The sequence below is a fragment of the Triturus cristatus genome, chromosome 7, assembly GCF_964204655.1.
Source record: "Triturus cristatus chromosome 7, aTriCri1.1, whole genome shotgun sequence".
In the NCBI taxonomy this organism is placed as follows: Eukaryota; Metazoa; Chordata; class Amphibia; order Caudata; family Salamandridae; genus Triturus; species Triturus cristatus.
In genome coordinates this window covers 787,337,553-787,360,794 of record NC_140590.1, presented here as the reverse complement: position 1 = coordinate 787,360,794, position 23,242 = coordinate 787,337,553, and the positions used below count along the sequence as shown (strand labels likewise).

Here is a 23,242-nt window from a genome sequence, read left to right as displayed (position 1 = left end):
ATGTTGAGGATTTCCTATGGAAACGTGGTCCTAACTATAACTACCTACTGGCGACCGCCAGTAGGTAATATAGATATAGATATATATATATATATATTCACTGAAAAAACCATAGGTTTCACACACGTTATAGTTAGGAATTAGCATTTAAAAAACCTTGCAAATTCACTGAAAAAACCATAGGTTTCACACATGTTATAGTTAGCGGAAATTTTACTGATAAAAAAACAATGAAATTCCCCCGTTATAGTTAGTGCAGGCAACTATAACTCACGCGACCGCAATCCTCTGCTGATGCTAATACTGTATTTAGACACTTATTTGCCCATGTCTTCTTCCATAAATTTTTAGCTATACATATATTACAAATTTTTTTTTTTCATAAAGACACATATGTCATCAGCAGAGGATTGCGGTCGCGTGAGTTATAGTTGCCTACAGTAACTATAACGGGGGAATTTCATTGGTTTTTTATCAGTAAAATTTCCAGCTAACTATAACATGTGTGAAACCTATGGTTTTTTTTTTCAGTGAATTAGCAAGGTTTTTTAAATGCTAATTCCTAACTAAAACGTGTGTGAAACCTATGGTTTTTTCAGTGAATTTGTACGTTTTTTTAAATGCTAAGTTACTTTACGCCATTCGTGGCGTGCGCACCCACTTAACGCAGTTCGTTCCGTGCGCGCACGGTGCGCTTCGCGCACCGTGCGCGCACAGTGAGCACGCGGTGCGCTTCGCGCACCGCGCGCCCACTTTACGCAGTTAGTGCCGTACACGCAAGGTGAGCACGTTACGCACCGTGCGCACATGGAGGACATATTATGCGCTTCCTTGTGATAGGTAATCTGTTAAATTTAATTTGTAAGTGATGACAATAATATGCCATGCACAGAGAGTGTGTTTTTTTTAAAATATTTTTTAGCGTAAGCGCACGGTACGCGTACGGTAAGCGTAATCGGCGAAATTTTCAAAAAATAAAAATTTACCGTTTTTGGCCTTGGGGGATCTTTGAGGACTCAACTAACATGGCTATGTGCATGGGCGCTGTCTAAACAGCCCCTTTATATGTTTTTTGCCTTTGTTTACAGCCCCTCCCTCACAGTGCGAGAGAGAAAATGGCGGCCGCCGCTTCCTGGTTTCGACCGATTCGAATGTTTACTTAGATGTAACAGCCAATCAGAATCGCGCTCGCGCACGTCACCGTACGCGTACGGTAAGCGTACCGTAAGCGCACCGTAAGCTGGCTCAGATATATATATTGATTTAAAGGCTATTTTCTCAGAATCTACTGAACAGATTTACACCAAACCAACAAAAGGCACTTCCTTGACCTGAGGACTACCTCTCTGCCAAATTTCAAGTAATTCTGTTCAGCCGTTCGGGCTGTAGCTGTGTCTAAAGGTCCTATGGAAAAATGCATGGGAAAAACGCGTTTTGGGACCCCCCTTTTATCTCAGCCCCCGCTTGACGAATCCCCCCGAGACTTTCAGGGTAGGAGCGGAGCGTAGGGCCCCACCTATTTTGAAAAATTTGCGAGGATTCGTCAACCGGCGCCAAAGTTATTCAAAATAGAATGTTGAGGATTTCCTATGGAAACGTGGTCCTAACTATAACTACCTACTGGCGACCGCCAGTAGGTAATATAGATATAGATATATATATATATATATATTCACTGAAAAAACCATAGGTTTCACACACGTTATAGTTAGGAATTAGCATTTAAAAAACCTTGCAAATTCACTGAAAAAACCATAGGTTTCACACATGTTATAGTTAGCGGAAATTTTACTGATAAAAAAACAATGAAATTCCCCCGTTATAGTTAGTGCAGGCAACTATAACTCACGCGACCGCAATCCTCTGCTGATGCTAATACTGTATTTAGACACTTATTTGCCCATGTCTTCTTCCATAAATTTTTAGCTATACATATATTACAAATTTTTTTTTTTCATAAAGACACATATGTCATCAGCAGAGGATTGCGGTCGCGTGAGTTATAGTTGCCTACAGTAACTATAACGGGGGAATTTCATTGGTTTTTTATCAGTAAAATTTCCAGCTAACTATAACATGTGTGAAACCTATGGTTTTTTCAGTGAATTAGTAAGGTTTTTTAAATGCTAATTCCTAACTATAACGTGTGTGAAACCTATGGTTTTTTCAGTGAATTTGTACGGTTTTTTAAATGCTAAGTTACTTTACGCCATTCGTGGCGTGCGCACCCACTTAACGCAGTTCATTCCGTGCGCGCACAGTGAGCACGCGGTGCGCTTCGCGCACCGCGCGCCCACTTTACGCAGTTAGTGCCGTACACGCAAGGTGGGCACGTTACGCACCGTGCGCACATGGAGGACATATTATGCGCTTCCTTGTGATAGGTAATCTGTTAAATTTAATTTGTAAGTGATGACAATAATATGCCATGCACAGAGAGTGTGTTTTTTTTTAAAATATTTTTTAGCGTAAGCGCACGGTACGCGTACGGTAAGCGTAATCGGCGAAATTTTCAAAAAATAAAAATGTACCGTTTTTGGCCTTGGGGGATCTTTGAGGACTCAACTAACATGGCTATGTGCATGGGCGCTGTCTAAACAGCCCCTTTATATGTTTTTTGCCTTTGTTTACAGCCCCTCCCTCACAGTGCGAGAGAGAAAATGGCGGCCGCCGCTTCCTGGTTTCGACCGATTCGAATGTTTACTTAGATGTAACAGCCAATCAGAATCGCGCTCGCGCACGTCACCGTACGCGTACGGTAAGCGTACCGTAAGCGCACCGTAAGCTGGCTCAGATATATATATTGATTTAAAGGCTATTTTCTCAGAATCTACTGAACAGATTTACACCAAACCAACAAAAGGCACTTCCTTGACCTGAGGACTACCTCTCTGCCAAATTTCAAGTAATTCTGTTCAGCCGTTCGAGCTGTAGCTGTGTCTAAAGGTCCTATGGAAAAATGCATGGGAAAAACGCGTTTTGGGACCCCCCTTTTATCTCAGCCCCCGCTTGACGAATCCCCCCGAGACTTTCAGGGTAGGAGCGGAGCGTAGGGCCCCACCTATTTTGAAAAATTTGCGAGGATTCGTCAACCGGCGCCAAAGTTATTCAAAATAGAATGTTGAGGATTTCCTATGGAAACGTGGTCCTAACTATAACTACCTACTGGCGACCGCCAGTAGGTAATATAGATATAGATATATATATATATATATTCACTGAAAAAACCATAGGTTTCACACACGTTATAGTTAGGAATTAGCATTTAAAAAACCTTGCAAATTCACTGAAAAAACCATAGGTTTCACACATGTTATAGTTAGCGGAAATTTTACTGATAAAAAAACAATGAAATTCCCCCGTTATAGTTAGTGCAGGCAACTATAACTCACGCGACCGCAATCCTCTGCTGATGCTAATACTGTATTTAGACACTTATTTGCCCATGTCTTCTTCCATAAATTTTTAGCTATACATATATTACAAATATTTTTTTTTCATAAAGACACATATGTCATCAGCAGAAGATTGCGGTCGCGTGAGTTATAGTTGCCTGCACTAACTATAACGGGGGAATTTCATTGGTTTTTTATCAGTAAAATTTCCGCTAACTATAACATGTGTGAAACCTATGGTTTTTTCAGTGAGGTTTTTTAAATGCTAATTCCTAACTATAACGTGTGTGAAACCTATGGTTTTTTTAGTGAATTTGTACGGTTTTTTAAATGCTAAGTTACTTTACGCCATTCGTGGCGTGCGCGCCCACTTAACGCAGTTCGTTCCGTGCGCGCACCGCGCGCCCACTTTACGCAGTTAGTGCCATGCACGCACGGTGGGCACGCCGTGCGCACATGGAGGACATATGATGCACTTCATTTTGAAAGGTAATATTTAAATTTTTCACATCTCTTATAAGCCATGCACAAATGGTGCCCTTCGGGCACCTTTTGCACACGGGGTGGGGAGAGTGTGGATAATTTTTTTTTTTATATATTTTTTTACCGTATGCGTACGGTAAGCGTAATCGGCGAAATTAGCGAAAAAATAAAAATTCGGTTTTTGGCCTTGGGGGATCATTGGGGACTCCCACAATAAGGCTAGGTGTTTTGGAGCTGTCCAAACAGCCCCTTTACATGTTTTTGTGCTTTGTATTTTATTCCACACTCTCAGTGCGAGAGAGAAAATGGCGGCCGCCGCTTCCTGGTTTCGGCCGATTCGAATGTTTACTAAGATCTAAGAGCCAATCAGAATCGCGCTCGCGCACGCCACCGTACGCGTATGGTAAGCGTACCGTAAGCGCACCGTATGCTGGCTCAGATATATATATTGATTTAAAGGCTATTTTCTCAGAATCTACTGAACAGATTTACACCAAACCTACAAAAGGCACTTCCTTGACCTGAGGACTACCTCTCTGCCAAATTTCTAGTAATTCTGTTCAGCCGTTCGGGCTGTAGCTGTGTCTAAAGGTCCTATGGAAAAATGCATGGGAAAAACGCGTTTTGGGACCCCCCTTTTATCTCAGCCCCCGCTTGACGAATCCCCCCGAGACTTTCAGGGTAGGAGCGGAGCGTAGCGCCCCACCTATTTTGAAAAATTCGCGAGGATTCGTCGACCGGCGCCAAAGTTATTCAAAATAGAATGTTGCGGATTTCCTATGGAAACGTGGTCCTAACTATAACTACCTACTGGCGACCGCCAGTAGGTAATATATATATATATATATATTTCAAAACAATCGCCCCAAAGCATTTCTGGAATGCACATGACAGCTGTTGAAAACCTCGCGGTTTATTGACACATGGCAAACAACAATTTCATACCGGTTTTTAAATCTCTCAATGCCAACGCGTTTCGAGGTTAATACCTCCTCTATTCCAGCTTGTATAATCCAAACAGCAACGAATCTGGAGCCCTACTATAGGGAATAATGCAAGCTGGATTAGAAGTCCACAGAACCCACTGAGGGTCCAATTTGCTCAATGAGGAACTACTGAAACCAGCATGCATCAGCAATCCATATAGGGCCAATTGTTGTTGCTTAGAGAAATTCATGTTTTTGGCATCTGTGGAAGAAATTGAGACGTAGGCTTAAATGGGCTCAGCGCCCCGCTTTGTTCGACACCTGCCACAGCCACAGTCACTTGTTGTGTCAGGCCCATAGGTATATCCGTAACACTTCCCTCTTCCGTCCTCAAGTTCTCCAAAATTTTAAGGGCAGAATTTGGCATGTTTTACAGGATTTGTGTGCCCATCCAGGGCGAGATGAAGTGTGTTGGTTTAAATATGACCGTTTTTTAATGCATGCGTTTGATTTTACAGGCGATAGAAAGCATAATATCATATTATGTGCTCATTATGAGGAAGAATGTATATGAATTAATGATTTCATTTATTGAAATTTAGATAGCCTGTTTTTGAACAATATTTGGTAACCAACCCACACAGGGTAAGATTATACTTGTTTCATAACGTTTGCACTACCGACACGGGACTAGGAAATTGGACCAAGATGGCGTTTATACTTGTTTCATAACGTTTGCACTACCGACACTGGACTAGGAAATTGGACCAAGATGGCGGGACCTTTAGCGGTGTTATATTTCACCCGGTCCTATGTGGATAGTCCGTTGTTTATGTTGCCACCAGGACATGTGAGGCCAATGGTGTTTAAAGATGGTGGTTTGGGCGTTTTCCGGCTAACATCGACAAAGGCTGTTGCCAACACGCGTCTGGGCCTGTGGTTTGCTAAATAAAATTTCAGAACCTGCCCCCATGAGTGCTGTCTTCCTTCGGTAATTCTGGGAGGAATTTGGAGCGACTATATATATATCTCCCCCTGTGCCGTGGATACTCTGGTGGTGATCGCGCCGTCTTGAATATATATGTATATGTATATATATATATATATATGTAAATATATACACACACACACAGTTTTCCCATCTGTAAAAGATCCTTGATATGGAACTTGCAAGAAGGAAACGGGATCCAATTTCTCAGTGCAATGCTGATTTATTCCTGTGCAAATGTCGCCATGACGTGTTTCGGGCTATGCGGCCTTTGATCACATACATGACATGGCTACAAGATGCTCTCCCCTTTAAAGTGCTAGTGCAATAAACGACCATGAAGACAGACTATCGTGCTGTCTTAAACTTTCCCGCCATGCAGCATAAATCATGGTATTTTTGTAGAGAGACAAACATTGAAACATAATGTGGCATTGGCCAGAAAAATACGATAGTTCATAATGTCTGTATAAATACATATTAATAATAATTTCAAATTCAATATCTGTTGTTTTAAAATTAAACACAACAAAAAGGACAAATAAAAACATCATGTATATAAGTAATGTAAATTTCGGGTACATTTACCAATTTACATTAACATTTGATATTGTCCAAGTGGGCCATGACTAATGCTGCACGATATTGGCATAAGTTCAGTTGTCCTGGTTGTATAAATAACTAGATTAGAACAGTGCTAAAAGTGCTTAAAAGTGCCTAAGTGCTAAAGCTGTTTAAAAAACAGTAAAAAAATGTGCTGAAAAGATTTTAAAAGAGTGGAAGAATAAGAGCAGGGTTATTGCGAGGTTTAGATAAAAAATGCCATCTCATTTTTGGATGTTGTTAACTATGCATTTAGTATGTTCAGTTTTATCTGATTACATTACACGGCTATACTTAGTATTTTGTGTATTTATAGCCATGTTTACAAGTCCTCAGTTGTGTTGAGACCCATTGGATTCTTGCTACCGAACTCCAAGATGTATTTGGTTTATATATGTGTGTGTGTGTGTATATATATTCACACATATATATACTTTGATATGCAAGCACATACATACATATTTTCATGTAGGGTTTAGGGGCACATAGGGTGGTATGGGTTTTTAGAATTTAGGAATGGGTAGGTGTGTAGGGTGGTAAGGGTGTTTTTAAGGTTTAGGGGTCAGTAGGGGGTTTAGGGTGATAAGAGTATTTTTAGGGTTTAGAGTGGGTAAGAGCAGTGGGTCGTAAGGGTGTTTTAAGGTTTAGGGGTCGGTGAAGGTATTAGGTGGGGAGGGTGTTTATAGGGTTTAGAGGTGGGTAAGGGTATAGGGTGGTATACTTTTATAACAATTAAAAAATAAAATGGGGGAGGTTGGGGGGTTTCAATTAAGGATATATTTAAATGTAGAATTTGTTTTAAAAATGGACGTTCTCCCCAATGAAAAAATAAAAATAAAATAATCATTAAATTGGACTGATTGTAAATGTTTTTAATAAGTTACAATAAGACCACACATGTTTCATGGCTTGTGCATTCAAGTATGTAGCTTCATCAGGGCTATAAGCTTGTTACTAATATACATATTCTGGTCAGCACAGATCACAGTCACTTATACAAAGTAATGTTTTTCTCCTGATTTTATCATTTTGAATTTCTGCAAATCAAAATGTTACAAACAGAACAACTGCGAGCTACCAAGTTGCTTCAACATAAGGCATAATAACCGTCTTCACACCATGTGATTCGGATTAGAATGGATTTCTCTCAAACACATTCAGAAGGAGTTTCACTTGCCTTATATATACTTACCATGTGTTGTAAAGGTATATGCATGGTAAATGGAATGCATTGCGTGGTGAAGGTATGCTTGGAATGTCCGACTACCCGGAAACGCCAGGAATGCAAGTCTTCTCTTCTGATTAAGGTCCTCATTATGAGTAGCGGCAGTTACCAGACGCATCAAAATTATGAGATCGAACCTTTCTCTTTTATTTCTGTAAATCTGTTTATTTCAGAAATAGCAGCTAATATGTATGTTTGAAAATCTAGAGGAAATTGAGGAATTACCGGGGGAATCAGATCCGTTATCATCAATTCCCCATATAGCTCCTCATTTCTGAGAGGAGCCCTCAGGGTCTCACTTGTAATGGATCAGGTTTTTCCCACCCCAGAAGTTACCAATACTTCTGTCGTCAGTAGCCTGGGTTTTCCCCACTATCAGAGTTACCTGAGCCCCTAACATCAGCAACTCTGAGTGTGGGGAGTTTTCTGGGTCACTCATAATAAGGCTGTTAGAAGAGAGATACCACAGAGAAACCTGTAGCGGGAAGGAAACAACCCTAATTTACACATGCATATACTTCACCCTGAGGGAAAATCCAGAGCCAACCTCAAAAATACTCTAGACCACGTTTTGGGATTCTGCGGTTGCCTTACCTGTTTTACTTCACAAAACCAAGTTATTGACAAGTTTACAACATTTCTGAAAGAAAGAAAGCTTAAAAATACAGTCACATTCGCCAGGCTTCATGATAAACTTAAAACCTCTGACCATAAACATTTATGCACAAATGTGCTTGTTATGTACGTTCATTCACGTTTCACTGGATGATTGTTTCACAGTTCCAAATTCTCATGCAGAACAATTTCACCCAGGGTCATAGGCCTGTGAGAACCTCCTATGCTGGGGCCCGAGACATCTCTGCCTCAACATAATAGTCCATGAGTGGGGTTACATAGCCATGGATTCCAGGACATCAGCTTTACCCTCCAGTCCGTCAACACAGTTTGGCAAGCATTCATAAAAGACGCTATAGGTTTTATCAAAGTCACTTTAGCTACTATGAGACTAGAATGCTTGAAGGTGAGTAGCTATCACACCCATGATATCTCCTACCACTCGGCCACAACTCCTCCCTTATTACCTTGTTTTTGTTCTTCCACTGCAAATGGTTTTCACTTATCGTCATGCTCACGTGCTGTACCAACCTACTACTAACAAAGGTAGAAGATTGACTTTAACAATAAGCTGCTTTTATTTGGTAAACAAGGTGTTTGCCTAGCAAATTCCCTCAATACCTTTGATTCGGACCAAGGCCATCAGTCCATCGTGTGTTCTCCAAAACGTATCTGAATGGCACTTAGTTAGTGCTTAATTTGAGCCAATGGTTTCAGGTGGGGCCCAGCAACACTCACTTTTGGGGACCCGCACTTATTTTTCTTCACCAATCTTTGACCCAGAGCAAGTAAGAGAAAAACACAAAAGAGGTAAAGGAGGAAGAGAAAGATGTAGAATTAATGAGAAAGAAAGATAGGGATTGAAGAGAACCTTAAAGAGTGAGATAAAGTGTCTGGTGGTGGACGAAAGAGGCATGAGGTGGAATCAGATCAAGGCACCCTTGGGATTCACAACTCCCAACATTTGTTGGTGCTGGCAGTGGGATTCGGAGAAAAACTCTGGGCACCAGCACTCATTGTTTTACAAATTAAGCCCTCACTCAGGGGCAACTATTGTTATGCCTGGTCGGGCGATAGAGCACCGTCATTTCTGCCAAGATACCTCAAAAGATAGACTAGACCAAAAATAGGGGAAATTCACTGCTGTGCTGTCACCAATGGTGGCGTCGATGAGTGGGCGGGACCAGGATTCCTCATTGTCAGCCCCTCGAGGGCCATCTATGCATACGAGTGCCCTGTGCCTCCATCTGGTCGACCTCCACATGTACTTGCTGGCACGGATTATGATGCATGCAGGATACTGATGCAGCCTTCTAAGGGGCAGCTGTGGTGCTTCACGGGTTGTGGGAACCCTTGACATGGTCCCGGGACTGCACTTCGAATCATAAATTTGCAAATGTAGCAGTAGCGCCATGGATGGGATTCCACACTGAATCACTGGCATTTAAGAGACTACTGGCAGTAGATTATTTTTACCCAGACTGGGTTTTTTACACAGCATAGTCCTATCACATGTAGAAGACCATGGCAGAACATTGGAATTTTTTTCTAATTTGTCATCATTATATATAGTGTACATGCAAAAACAAATGATATCAAATACATGTAAGCAGCAATCAATGTGTATAAAGAAAAGTATGGGAACTGTGATTCTGAGTACAGTGGGGGCGGGGTCAGCGAGTGTGGTGGGCGAGCTCAGAGATGTGGCTAAAAAGAACAAAATATTCTCTTCTTTGCTAGCCTTTTTACCCAGAGGTAACTGCATATAAAATATAATGCACACATTTTAAATGAAAACAAATGCAATTTAAATGTATCTTTTGGACATTCATTTTTCTGATAGGAAAGCTAGGTTGGTTAATGTAATCATTACAGATGTCTGTGTGTGAAACCAGATGTCACGGATTCGAATTCTGGTCGGTGCACTGAGGAAATAGTGATGTGTATTAATAGTGCTAAGAGGTCCAAGCCTGTGACGAAAAGCACTATCAATATGTGTCATTAGTATAAAAAGAATATTACACACAGTATAAGGTTGTACACAACATAAAAAGTATGTCACAAACAGTGGCGGCTGGTAGGGGAGGAGGTGAAGGGCAGTGGGAGTTTGAAAACTATTCTTTGAAAAATACTTACCTTTTCCGCATCTCTCCTCGTCGTCTCCGCTTATCTTCTCTTCTCTTCCTGACTATGAGTCAGAAAGAAGCAGGAAGCACACAGGCTCCCCTAAGCCAATCACAATGCTGCAATGCAGCCTTGTGATTGGTTTGAGTGTCATGGTTTGGCGCTCAGAGGGGTACAGGGAGCATGTGCATGTTCCCCACCAGGCTGTGCATTACAGTCTGGTGGGGAATATGCAAAGTGCGCATGACTGTTTAGCCGGCCCAAGACAGCCGGCCAAACCGTCATGCGCACTTAAGTGCATGAACCACTCCTCATCTCTGTGCCACAAGCCTGCCCTAACCCAGCCCTGCAGCAACAAAAAATAAAACAATAACACTGGTATTATCATTTTATTTTTCCCTTTCCCACTGCTCTGAGAGCAGTGGGGCGACGCTTCTCCGCCTTAGCAGAAGAGCAGCTCCTGACCACAAACTGTGTGAAAATATTATTTAAAAGTTTACACTTTCAAAAGTTATGTATCTAGTAAGAAGCTGACTGTAACTAGTTTAAACCTTTTTAATAGGTTTCCATTAAAAGGACAAATTCCAGATTCTATCAATTAAAGCCCTTACTGGCTTTGAAGCAGCATTTAGATTTGCCCATTCACCAATTGCACACATTTACATTTATTTCTGGTAGCAGGCACCCTGAAGAGAAGGCTTGTTTCTTCTTCAGCTGCCTCTAACTTCACAATAAGGAGACCTTTCTTCTCTCCTTTCAATCAGCGGGAGTTGAAACATTCAGGAACAGTTCTTATTTTTAATAAGAAAAGTTTGGGAACAGTTTTGACCAAATTAATAAAGGTTGGGAACCTCGTTCCTCTGCCCTCTTTGACCTATGCATGTGAGTGATATTTAAGAGATATTCAAATCAGAGTGGATATGCAAAACTACTATACCAAGGGCAGCGTTATCAACCGATATATATCCGTGCCTTTCTTGCTTGAATTATACTAGATAAATTAAGGACCCTGCTTACAACACCCTTAAAACAAAAATAGAAATGATCTTTAAGGATTTTGTATTATGTCACAGATCTGGTGGCATCTGTACAATCAGCGCTGCCCCGTGGGACAAACTGCACTGATCAGACTGAGGCAACTTGAAACACGAATAAATCAACAAAGATCAATAATACAAAGTCTTTCCAGGTCTGTGAGGTTGTAAAAACACCACTGAGGGTGAAGACATGCAATTAATGTTACTCCACTGTGAACTTTGGTAGATCCAATCTCATCCCACGGACTGAATGAGGTAGAAGACTGATCATGTTACTTATGAAGGGCATGCATATACCCTCAACCAGGCTGCATGAACTATCACAAATACTGATGAAATGTTAGCCGACTAGTGTGTGGAGCCTACCGCACAGGTAGGCATGAAGTAATTTCCAGTCTTCTGCTCGACAGCAGTCACACAGGTTAGATTTGTGTTTACATCATGAATGGTGGGGGTAGGAACTCTTTTTTTATGACGGTTCCATCAATTTTTTGAAAGTATGAGCAATTAACTTTATGTTCATCATAAATAACAGTGAACCTCATGGTGGAAGATTAATTTAGGTTATTTGATTTGTTTCATTTATGTTAGATCAAACTTACTCTTATGAAGAAGGGGACCAATGTACCCAAAACGCATCAAGACATTTCAATATGAAAGTTGATTGAGAAACAAATAACTTTGAAGTTCGATTAAAAATTACCTTGGGTTTTGAAGCAGAATATTTTCCTACTTTTGTGAAGTACACTTCCAAACCCAAGGGAATCCCTCCACAAAGAGCTGACTTTTGATATTCTAAAAGTGTGTAGTGGAACAATATGAATAGCACCATAAAAAACTAAAAACCATTCAAAATGCGAGGCAAAGGAATTTTTGTTGTTCTTTTTGGGGCCTGGCAAGATATAACTCTATCCTCAGAAACCTCCAAACTTGACAAATTGTCACCATGTCAATTGTCTGAGCCAGTTGTGTCACGTAATTTTACTTATCACTGCTTGTGTGCTACTAGTTGTCAAAAGCAGGGTTAAAAAGTTCATTGCAAATATCTGCCTTGATCAGCAACCACAGTCTTGCCTTACTCTCTGTCTCTGAGACTTGACTTTTGGAAACATCTGGCTCAGATATTTCATTGACAAATGGTCCAGTCTACATTCTCGTACATGAAGATCAGCCTGAGAACAGGGGATGATGCAGCAATGAGCTTTAAAGAAAAAGGTCAGGTGCTTTTAGTTTGGCAGTTTCAACAGTGCACTATGAAGAGCTTTGTAAAGTCAAACCAAGTATTTTGTGGTTTCCTGTGCCAAGGTTACTGTTCTGCTGGTGACTGTTTTAAAATGTTTCGGGTCTTCGCGCAAGCTTGTTTCAGCTTCTCGAGTTCTGACGTGACCATTCTCTTAGTAGTTTGAGCTTGGAGTTTTAGAGAACTGATTGTCTTTTTGACTGCTGATTTATCCAGGTACAGTACAGTTAGGGAAATGAGGCCTATTTTAGATCACAATGTGGATAATTCATAAAGGTATTTGTGAGCACATGAAGTAGTACTACAGGAGGCATCTTTTAAGTACTCATCAATGCCTCTGTGAGCTGGTCCTTAATCTTTAGCACTGCTGCCTAAAAGTGAAATGTATGTGTTTGTTCTTCAATCAGCAACTGAATGTTGGGGTTTGCACACATGTAGTACTTTCATTCTGTGGTAATGTATTTATGGTCTGAGCTGTTTTTCTGGTTATCAGTGTTCATAAGCAAATGTCTGCTTCCTGCACTTAATAGCTTAATCACACATAAACCACCTTTTCACTGTTGTTAAATGTCCAGCCACTACATACTCATACCTGACTTTTATGTTCCCTGGCAATTTCCTAGGATCCATGATGAGAGCCCATGATGTGGTATCATGTCTCAGGGTGATAACTGTGTGGTTATTAGTTGTTTTAACAGCTTTCCTTACTCTCTCTTTCTCCTTCTTTATCTGCCTCTTCATTATCTCTTCCTCTCTCTCACACACTCTATTTTTCACTGTCCTGTTTCTCTCTCTTCTCCTACCAGTTGCCTCCTCACTGTCTCTCCTTTATCATCCATCCTCATTTTCTCTCTTCCTGTGACCTCTCTGTTGCTCACTATAGCATCCTGTCTCCCAATCTCCCCATCCCTCCTCTCTCTCCTTCATAGCTTTTATTCTCTCTTTGCTTCCCTTCCTCAGCCACTCTCTGGCTCTCTTTCTCAGTATTCTCTTGCTTTCTTCCTCTCTTTCTCTCCACTCAATTTCTCTCTCTGTCGCTCTCCCTTCATATCTTTTCTGGTATGAGTACTCCATATGATTGAAGAAACATGCTTGTTGAAAGCGGCGTCTATTAACGCTTTTTGTCTATGGCTGTTTTTTGTGTCGCTGTGACTGTCTTTGCTTTCACATTCATTGTGTGCTTGTCTCGTTTTTAGCGTCTATGAAGCCTCTTCCGCCCACTCCGGAAGACAACTGGGTGAGTGTTTATGTTGGATGGAACGGATGGGAGGGTTAACGGGGCTGAAGCTGGTGAGAGAAGCAAAGGCGCCCAGTCCAGAATAACTAACTAGATTTATAAAGCGCCTTACAGCCACCAGGGGCTGGTCATCGAAAATATGTTTTGGTAGATAAGGATCCAGAATCGAAAGAAAAAAGGAGGTGAGTTGGGGGGGAGGGGGAGAGGAGGTGCTCAGGCGCCTACCTAATAAAATACAATTTTACACTTTTGTAACTTAAGAGAGTTCCAAGGTGAGATTCTGAGCCCCCTGGGGTACTGTTCCATGCCTTGTATCAAAGGATCCAGAAATGGCGCCACTTTACATTCAACGCAATGTTCTCTGACCAAAAGAAAGTAGGATTTTTTTAGGTTCCATAATCGTTATTTTTCATATTGATATCACTGGAAATTACATCCTGCGAATTTTACTCAACGATGACATTGGCAGAAAATCACCTCACATGATATAGGACTGAAATTGTAGAAAATGAAAATAGGCCTTAACCTCACCAGCGGAACTCGTTGGCAGTTTTTAGCTTTAGTAAGACAAGTATTTCAAGAGCTGATTAGATTTTAGAGGGTTCTGGGTACTTCTTTTCATTCTCACTCAGGTGGCTTGGATACATGTTCACCCCACACTCAACCCAAAAACAGTAGGATGACTGATAAATCTGTTAGTTGCATCATTGGGGGAAAAGCATTAGCTTTCCATATTATTAAAGATGTCTTTACCAGAAGGTGTGGGATTTATTTTACCGGTTAGAAATGAGATAGGGTGAAGATCACCTAAAATGTTTTTTTCAATTAGCAGCCACATGGGGGGTGTAAACTTTGGAATGGGAGAGCCAAAGGGAGCGTGGTCTCGCTAGGAAGGCGGTTTGATAATTTTTTTAATCAACCAAGTTAACACCACGGGGCAAGCACAATTTTTTGAGAGATATTTAAGAACGTTTATTTTGCCAAATGAACTTTGTCAATAGCTTGTCCAGTTTGTGATGGAATTCCTCTGATAAAACTAGGGGTAACATACTGATAAGATAGTTAACTATTGGGGTGCCCATCATTTTGATGGTCTCAATATGACCCCACCATGTGAGGAATTTGGGATTCCATCCCTCCAACTAGGATTCAATTTTTTTCACGTTAGTTTTTCATTATGGTGGAGCAACTCTAGTAAGACTGCATTACATTCTAGGCCTAGGTATTTAATGTAGTGGGACTGCCAGGTTAAACCTGTGGATTGGAAAAGATCGCTAGAGCAGAGGTTGTTCAGACCCATGATTTCAGACTTGTCTTTATTGAGGTTATAACCAGACACCTGAGCATAGTCTTCTATTGTCTCTAGCAAGGAGGGGATTGAATGGGAAGCGTCTTTGGACATAATCAGTATGTCGTGAGCGTATGCGGCCACCTTTTCCATCATTTTGTAAAAGGAAACACCAGTTATGGAGGGATTAGTTCGGATCTTGTGAAGTAGGGGCTCTAATGTCAAGAGGAAAAGGGATGGAGACAAAAGGCAGTCTTGTTGGGTGCCTCTGTCCAAATTGAAGGCTGAGGAGAAGAGTCCATCAGATCTTCCTCCGGCAGAGGGGCCACTATATAGGGCCATGGTCATCCTAGTGAAGGTCACGCCTAAGTTATACTTCAATAGGGTCTCTCGGAGAAAGGACCAGGTGACCCTATCGAATGCTTTCTCAGCATCAAGTGTGACAGCTACTTTGTCAGAGTTCTTTAGTTTGGCTTTCTCAAAGATGTAGCATAGGAAACGTGTCTTGTCGTTGGACAGTCTTTTTCTCGTGAATCCCACCTGGGAATGATCAATTAAGGACGGCAACAATGGTTCCAGCCTTTTATAGAGGATTTCTGCATACATTTTTGCATCTAAGTTAATTAGCGAGATTGGCCTATATTTCTTAACCAGCGAAGGGTACTTACCCTCTTTTGGGATAACCACTATGGTGGCCCTGCTGGTTGTGCCTGTGATGGAGCCTGAGTCTGAGAAGTGACGAAATAAGGTAAGTAGAGTGGGGTTGATTACAGAAGCAAATGTTTTATAAAACGTAGCTGTGAAACTGTCAGGGCTTGGGGCCTTATTAGGTTTAAGGGATTCAACCGCCCTACCCACTTCCTCATTCGTTATTGGTGAACTAAGCATCAGTTTCTCCTGGTCCGAGATAGACAGCAGTGCTGCTTCATCCAGATAGATCCGACAGTCCTATGTCGGGGAAATTGAGTCTTTTTTGTATAAGGATAAGTAAAAGCCTCTAAGGACCTCTATAATTTTTTCAAGCTCGGTGTGGGGAACATTAAATTTATCTTTGTGGGAATTAATGCCCCTACAATTCTGCCTTTGTTTCAAGTATGATGTCAAAAGTTTCCCTGCTCTTTTGGCTTCGCATAGTTTTAGGGACTTATATTTATTGCTCCAAATCCCCACCCTTTCACTCAGTATCCTATTGTATTCATATTTTTTGTTGGCGACAGGGGAGAGGGTTTGGGCATCTGGGTAAGAGATGTGTGCAGATTCTCGGGATTTAATCTCTCTTTCTAAAGTTTCAAGGTCTCTACTATGTGCTTTCTTTAATTTAGTTTGAACTTCCAATAAGGAACCCCTAACAGTGGTCTTGAGAGCATCCCAATGAATGGTCGGGGTTGTCTCTGAACCCATATTTACCTTCAGATAGTTTGTTATAGTAGTCCCTATAGTGGTTCTAGGTCCAACGTCTTTGAATCTCCAATTTTATTTAGGGTAACTTGGCTTGGTGCCCATGAGAGACAGGGTGACAGCTAAGTGATCCGAGACTAGCCTAGATAAGATGTCTGTCTGGTCTATTAGATGTAATGGGTCTTGAAGATCAATAGATAGATGATCCTAGAGTGAGAATTATGGGGATTGGAAAAGAAAGTGTAGTCCCTGGTATCCGGGTGTTGCAGCCTCAATGGGTCGAGAAGGTTGAACCTGGTGCAAAGCTTGGGAAGCAATTTGTGTGATCTGGAGGACTGAGTTGATCCTAGAGTAAGAATTATGGGGATTGGAAAAGAAAGTGTAGTCCCTGGTATCCGGGTGTTGCAGCCTCAATGGGTCGAGAAGGTTGAACCTGGTGCAAAGCTTGGGAAGCGATTTGTGTGATCTGGAGGACTGAAGTGATAATTTGGGTTGCCGATATATGGTCAGGTCCAATGGAAGGTTAAAGTCATTGCCAAAAATAAGATGCTGTCAGAGGTGATTTGGTTCAGTGAAGGTGCTAAGGAATCCCAAAATTCCGGATCACCATTGTTTGGGCCGTACACATTGAGGACGTAAAAACAGTTGTTGTTTCAGGATTGGTTTGATAGGATCCATCTACCTCTATTATCTGTGATATGGGATTCGATAGCTAGGCCTGAGTTTCTTTTAGATTAGCGTGAAATTCCACTTACCCACTCTAAGATGATGTCGCTCTGGCACAACCTAAAAATCAAATTCATGGGAAAACAATATTCTGAAGTTCATGGCCATCGAAAGGCATCCATTTTCTAAAACAATTGGGCCCCTCAGAGGCGCCTCTCTCCTTCAGAGAACTCCAAAAACAATATAACCTACCAAACATAGATTTTTATTACTTTCTCAGGCTCAAAGTCAGTTTGTTCAAAATAAGTTATCCCGACAAAGATTCCTCCATCATTAAGACAATACTTTTTCTCAACAAGTCTGGTCACTGATCCTCCAAGCTTTACCACCTCTTAAAACCAAAATTCACACCCCTCAGGAGGGGCAGTCATGAGAATATGGAATACTAAAGGGTCCATCCCTTCAGGTAACTGGCAGCTAATCTGGAAATCTGTTGTAACTCATAAGATCTCCCCCTCTCTCTCCCAAACAAAGTACTGGCTCCTACATAGGACTTTCTGGACACGGGTTTGGCTTCTTAAAATGTCTCTTAGACAAAATTAACCATGTTGGAACTGTAATGATGCTAACGGGGACCCCTGTCATTTACCCGTTCACTGCAGCGCGGGCGTATCTTTTTGGGATAGTGTTTTTGACTTTATCCACTGTGTGGGATCCAACTTAAAAAGGACTTCCTATCCCTAACCCAGGGATTTTAGACCCCCAAATCCATTCTCAGTACGATAGATTTCTAGTGGATATACTATCAACTTCGGCTTGTAAGTCACTCTGTACTGATCAATTGGAAGAATATTGCTGCTATCTCTTTCTTTCTGCTCCTGGCTGAACTGGATTACTTACCTAAGAGAGGCAGACAATATCATTCTTCAGAAATCCCCTTGGAAACCACAAAATGGCAATGTCTGGGACAGTCACTTCTCCACTACCAAACCCCCATAACTCCTTAATAGGTCTTAGATCGTCCCCTTATTTATTTAGACTTGGGTTGGAGTCTACACACATGCATAGACATTGGATCACCCCTCCAAATAAGCATGCCAAATATGTATGCCAAAGTACGTATGATTATGGATACATTATTCTATACTGTCAACATGTAACGTGTTATACTTTCTGGCACAACTGTCTCTTAAGGTTTATGTTTGTCCTGGATACCTCATCTGGTATGCTGCCACCCCTGCTTGGCTGAGATAATAGCGTTCTTTTTCTGAACAGTAATGGGTCATGCCCACCACCATGATCCCCTCGGTGAACCACTATTTTCATTTCTTTACTTTATCTTAATTGTGTCCTAGATGTTGTACTCTGGATATTGCTTTTTCATTCTATATGAGTTATTTTTCAGTTTTTGTAGAGCCCACAAACCATCACCTAATCCAGCTTATGTAACCTGTTTATTATGTATCTTGCTATACAATGACATCATTGTCTCCTTTGTTCTGTTTAACAAAACCCAATAAAATTGTTTGAAATTAAAAAAAAGCATTAGCCTTCCACCAAAATCAGGAAACACGTAAAAGAGTTTCTCCAGGATTCCTAAAGGTATGGGGAGGTGACTAGAAGGAAAGGGCATTCTGTGAGAAACGGAAGGACAGAGTAATGGGGCGAATGTGAGCCAAGCAGCATAACTGGAAGTGGTGGAGCTCTTCAATAGGTGACAACCAAATGGAGGACTTTCCTGCAATCAGATAATGGGCCAGGGTCCTTTCAATTTCTAATATCACTCCCAAATTTCTAACCTTTGTGGAAAGTTAGTACCATCAATAATACTAACTCAGGGAGGTTTATAGGTGCCTTTCCACTTCAAACAGACAAAAATCAACATTGTGCAAATTTTGCTCTCTTTAATTGAATTTAATTGTGCTTTGTCCAGGCCTGGACTGCTACAAGCAGGCATGTCGAAGCTCCAGAAACCTTGTTTTACTTGACTCAATGTAGTTTTGGCATGGCCTATGATGGTGTTCTCACCCTCTAACCGCAGTATGGTAAATAGAAAGGCTCTATATATGTTAATATATATCTGTTTATATAATTGTTTATATATACACACACATTAACATACATATTGAAAAGCACATGGGCGATTCGAGAATCGTGAGAGACCCTACAATCTATCATAGTTGGCTTGGATAAACTGGGATCCAATTTTAAGTGTTGATGGCATTTAGATTAAAAGATCCATATATGGTCATCATATGTACATTGCAGCTACATATGTTAGGCACAGCCACATGTACTCGGGTACTGCCATCATATGGCTAGAACTGTCCTCTGTTAGTAAGTTTTGGCTCATATACTTGGTAATGGCATCACGTTCTAGATGCAGCCACTATATGCTTGGAGACAGTCTTGTTTGCCTGAATACTGCCTCACACACTATGCTCTATTTGCCAGAGTTCTGCAATCGTATGCCCAGGTCAGAGGAGCTTTACATGACTAGATGCAAACCCATATTCTGAGATACATCCATCACACACTAGATGCATTCACACTTGCCCAGGTATTGTAACCATACACAAGATGCGGACATCATAAGGGTGCTGCTACTACATAAACTAGGCACAGTACTATATGCCCGAGTACTTTCATCATATGCCCAGGTGCTCTCATCTTATGCCACATATTGCAGAAAAGAGGAGGGACTGATAATATTTGTTATTGCTGACTCAGAGGGAGGAGATGAGTAGCATGAGTTCTTCCCTTGTCAAAGTATGTGGCTGCCGAGACGGCCCACTTTCATCTATTCTTGTGCAAGAGTGGCATGAACTAAAGTGTATACTGTGATCCAACCTGGATTGGCCTTCAAGTGCAAGTACAAGTTTAGGAAGCCCCAGTATGTACAGAATCAGTCCTGGTGAATATGCTCAGGTACTTAAATAAACCCTGAAATAGAAACGTATACCCTTATAGACCCCAGCACAGCCATATTATGCCAAGGTACTGAGGAGCCACTTCGGTGATTTGCAACCTGGGGAACAGCAGACTCACCCAACCCTGATGCACCTTGAATGGGGATGGTAGCGACGGCCTTTATGTCACAGATGGCAAGTGGGGTTGCTTTGAGAATCATTGCTCCAAACTTACTTGCATGTGCATAGGCACTGAAGATACCGAGCTTTGCTCTCTGCAGATACTAAAAGTTATCCTAATGTGCTTACGCAGCATCATTGAGACTGTAATGTGCAGTTTGAGTCTCTTAATGCTGCCCATATCATATCTCCTCCCACCTCACAGGGCCTGCGCAGATAAGCTGAGTTCCACAGCTGATGGCAATAGATGGATAATGGTTGAAGGCCTCTACCGCATTAACACCGCATGCTGGAAGGTTCATTGTGTTTCAGATATAAGTTGTTGGGGCAGTGTCGCAATGATGGTGCAGGGCACTTATGCACAAGAGTCATGGTCAAGAAAATCATCTTAGCCACCCTTCCTACTGCACACTATGCTATCCTCTAACGCTAGGATTACTAGATATTGCCATTAGAGACCAGTGTCTGTGAAACAAATGAAACTAATGGAATGGTGAGGGGATCTGTAGTGATGTCATAGTTACATGCACGAGATGATCGTAGTGCGTGGAGTCTTTCATGAGGCTCCTGCGTACGATCATCTCGTGTGTAAACATGTTGTTCATTAAATGTGTCCACGCTCCGCGGCGGTCTCTGCTCACCGGTCTTCCAAGCAACAGTAGTTTTGTGCTGGAATCAGTGGCAGCAGGACGTCGTGGTCGTGGGTGAATTTCTCATGGAATAAATCCTTATTCTTCCTCTACTCGACTCTTGAATTATTGAAATTGCAACATATTGGCGACGATTTGGGATTTAAATGCTTCACCCACCTACCACTTTCACCAATTTCTTCATAATTATTTTCTCACTCCGCTTTCAAAAAGAAGGTCGACAGACACGCGTCGGACTTTAGCTTCTTCGCTCTTCTACCTGCGAAGGCTGAACAAGACGCAGCTGTCTTCATTTTAATGCAATTACATCGTGGACCTTACGGAAGTGCCATTTCTCTTCAGGACGAAATAGCGCATGTCGATTTCCAACGCTTGCGTCCTCTTCGTGTTTACAGGGGAGGTGCCGTTTTTAAAAAAAAAGAGAGATCACACACGTTGATCTCCAACGTCACGTCCTCACCACATTACAACATTTAAAGATACAGCACACCATTTTTAGCGTTTTCTTTCTTCAACGCTACCGGCTCATCAGAATTCAAGATTTAAAGGCACAGCACTAAAATTCAACTGATCGTCTACATTCAAGGTATTTATAACTGCGGTCACTGTAATTTTTGAGTACCTTAACATGTTGAATATTACAGAAAGGCTGGTAAAATAAGAGGAATTACTTGTTTTTAGCCATTTTCATGATTTGAAGTCATACTTTATTATTCTAAACGTTCTTAAACTGCCTTTATATCCAGACAAATCATTTTTGGCACCTTTTCTTCAAGTAACTTTTCATGTTGTGCCTTCACAAACCTTTAAAGATTTGTTAAAAAGTTATTTAACTAAAATTGGTATCTCATACATTTTGACCACATGGCGTCTTCTCAACAAATTACAACCCCTCGTCCTTTTCTTCAGTCTCCTGGTAAACCAAGAGTTAAGTGGCGCCAATGGTTCAACATTTTTGACAATTATCTAGTAGCAATTGATGCTACAAAGTATCCAGCTGTTCGTAAGGCAGTCATCCTATATAGTTGCATTGGTCTTGCAGCACAAAAAGTCTTTGATAATTTACCTCACATTGCTCGTACAGGTTCTGGTGATGACTGGGACACCTACAAGGAGGCACTTGCTCGCTTATCAAAGCAATATGATGAGGAACCTAGTATTATGTTGGAACGACACAATTTCTTCGAAAGGAGACAAAGTATTGAGGAAACAGTGGAAGAATACATTGCAGAATTACGAATACTGGCATCCACATGTGAATTTGGTGTAAATACAGATTGTGCAATACGAGACCAGTTCGTATTCAGCTGTTTCTCACACAAAATTCAAGAAAGACTGTTAAGCTGCAGAAATCCAACATTATCTGAAACTATTGATATCGCTAAATCTATTGAACGTTCCATGGTCTCATCCAAGGCGATTCTAGAGGGACATTCCATTAATTTGGTTACCAGTCAACCTGAAACAAGCGTATCTGCCATTTCTACGTACAATGCTGGAAGGAACTTTCAAAGAAAAAACTTAATATGCTACAGATGTGGTTCAAAGTCACATATTGGGAATTCTCCTCTATGTCCAGCATTAGGGAAGAGGTGCACTGTTTGCAAAAAAATTGGACACTTTCAAGGAGTATGCAGAGCAAGGAGACCAATTAAAATTAACAACATAGACATAACGGAGGATGTGCAAACCATTTCAGTAAAACTTACTAATGTTGTTGTGACTATTGAATGCAATGCTATTTGTGAATTGGGTACTGCTAAAGGTCCATGGTGTGATATTTTTGTTGCAGGTATTCCATTTAGGGCCATGGCTGATTCGGGATCTCCTTCTACAATTCTTTAAGAGATCTCATTTGTTAACACTTGGGATAATTCCATTCCCCTCATTCCAACAGACATAAACCCTAAGGCATTCGGAGAGAATGAGATTGATATGCTTGGATATTTCAAGTCTAATTTAAAATGTTTGGGTCGTCATTTTTTGACAAAATTCTACGTTGCAATCAAGGGTAGGGACATTGTTGGGTGGCAGGACCTTGCTAAAATGGGAATCTATCTTAAACCAGGTTCTGACAACCCTATTATTCTTGGGGATTTACCGGAAGGATACATTGCAGAGGACGCTGATAGTATTAACACATTGGCCACTAATTCTTCTTCCTTTTCAGCTCTTTCCACTGAAATTAATGAGATTATCAAGCAATTCCCTTCGGTCCTCACTAACAAAATTGGTACCGTTTTGGGTTTTGAACATCAAATAAGACTCAAAGCTAATG

At 41.2% G+C, this 23,242-nt stretch overlaps 1 protein-coding gene across 1 annotated transcript in view; it reads left to right on the top strand.

Moving 5' to 3' along the window:
- ITK (IL2 inducible T cell kinase) overlaps positions 1–23,242 on the top strand; it is a 242,359-nt gene that overhangs the window by 53,591 nt on the left and 165,526 nt on the right. Inside the window, exon 5 of the mRNA XM_085617606.1 lies at positions 13,833–13,873. Coding sequence (XP_085473732.1) covers positions 13,833–13,873 — 41 coding nt within the window. The remainder of the gene's footprint in view (positions 1–13,832; positions 13,874–23,242) is intronic.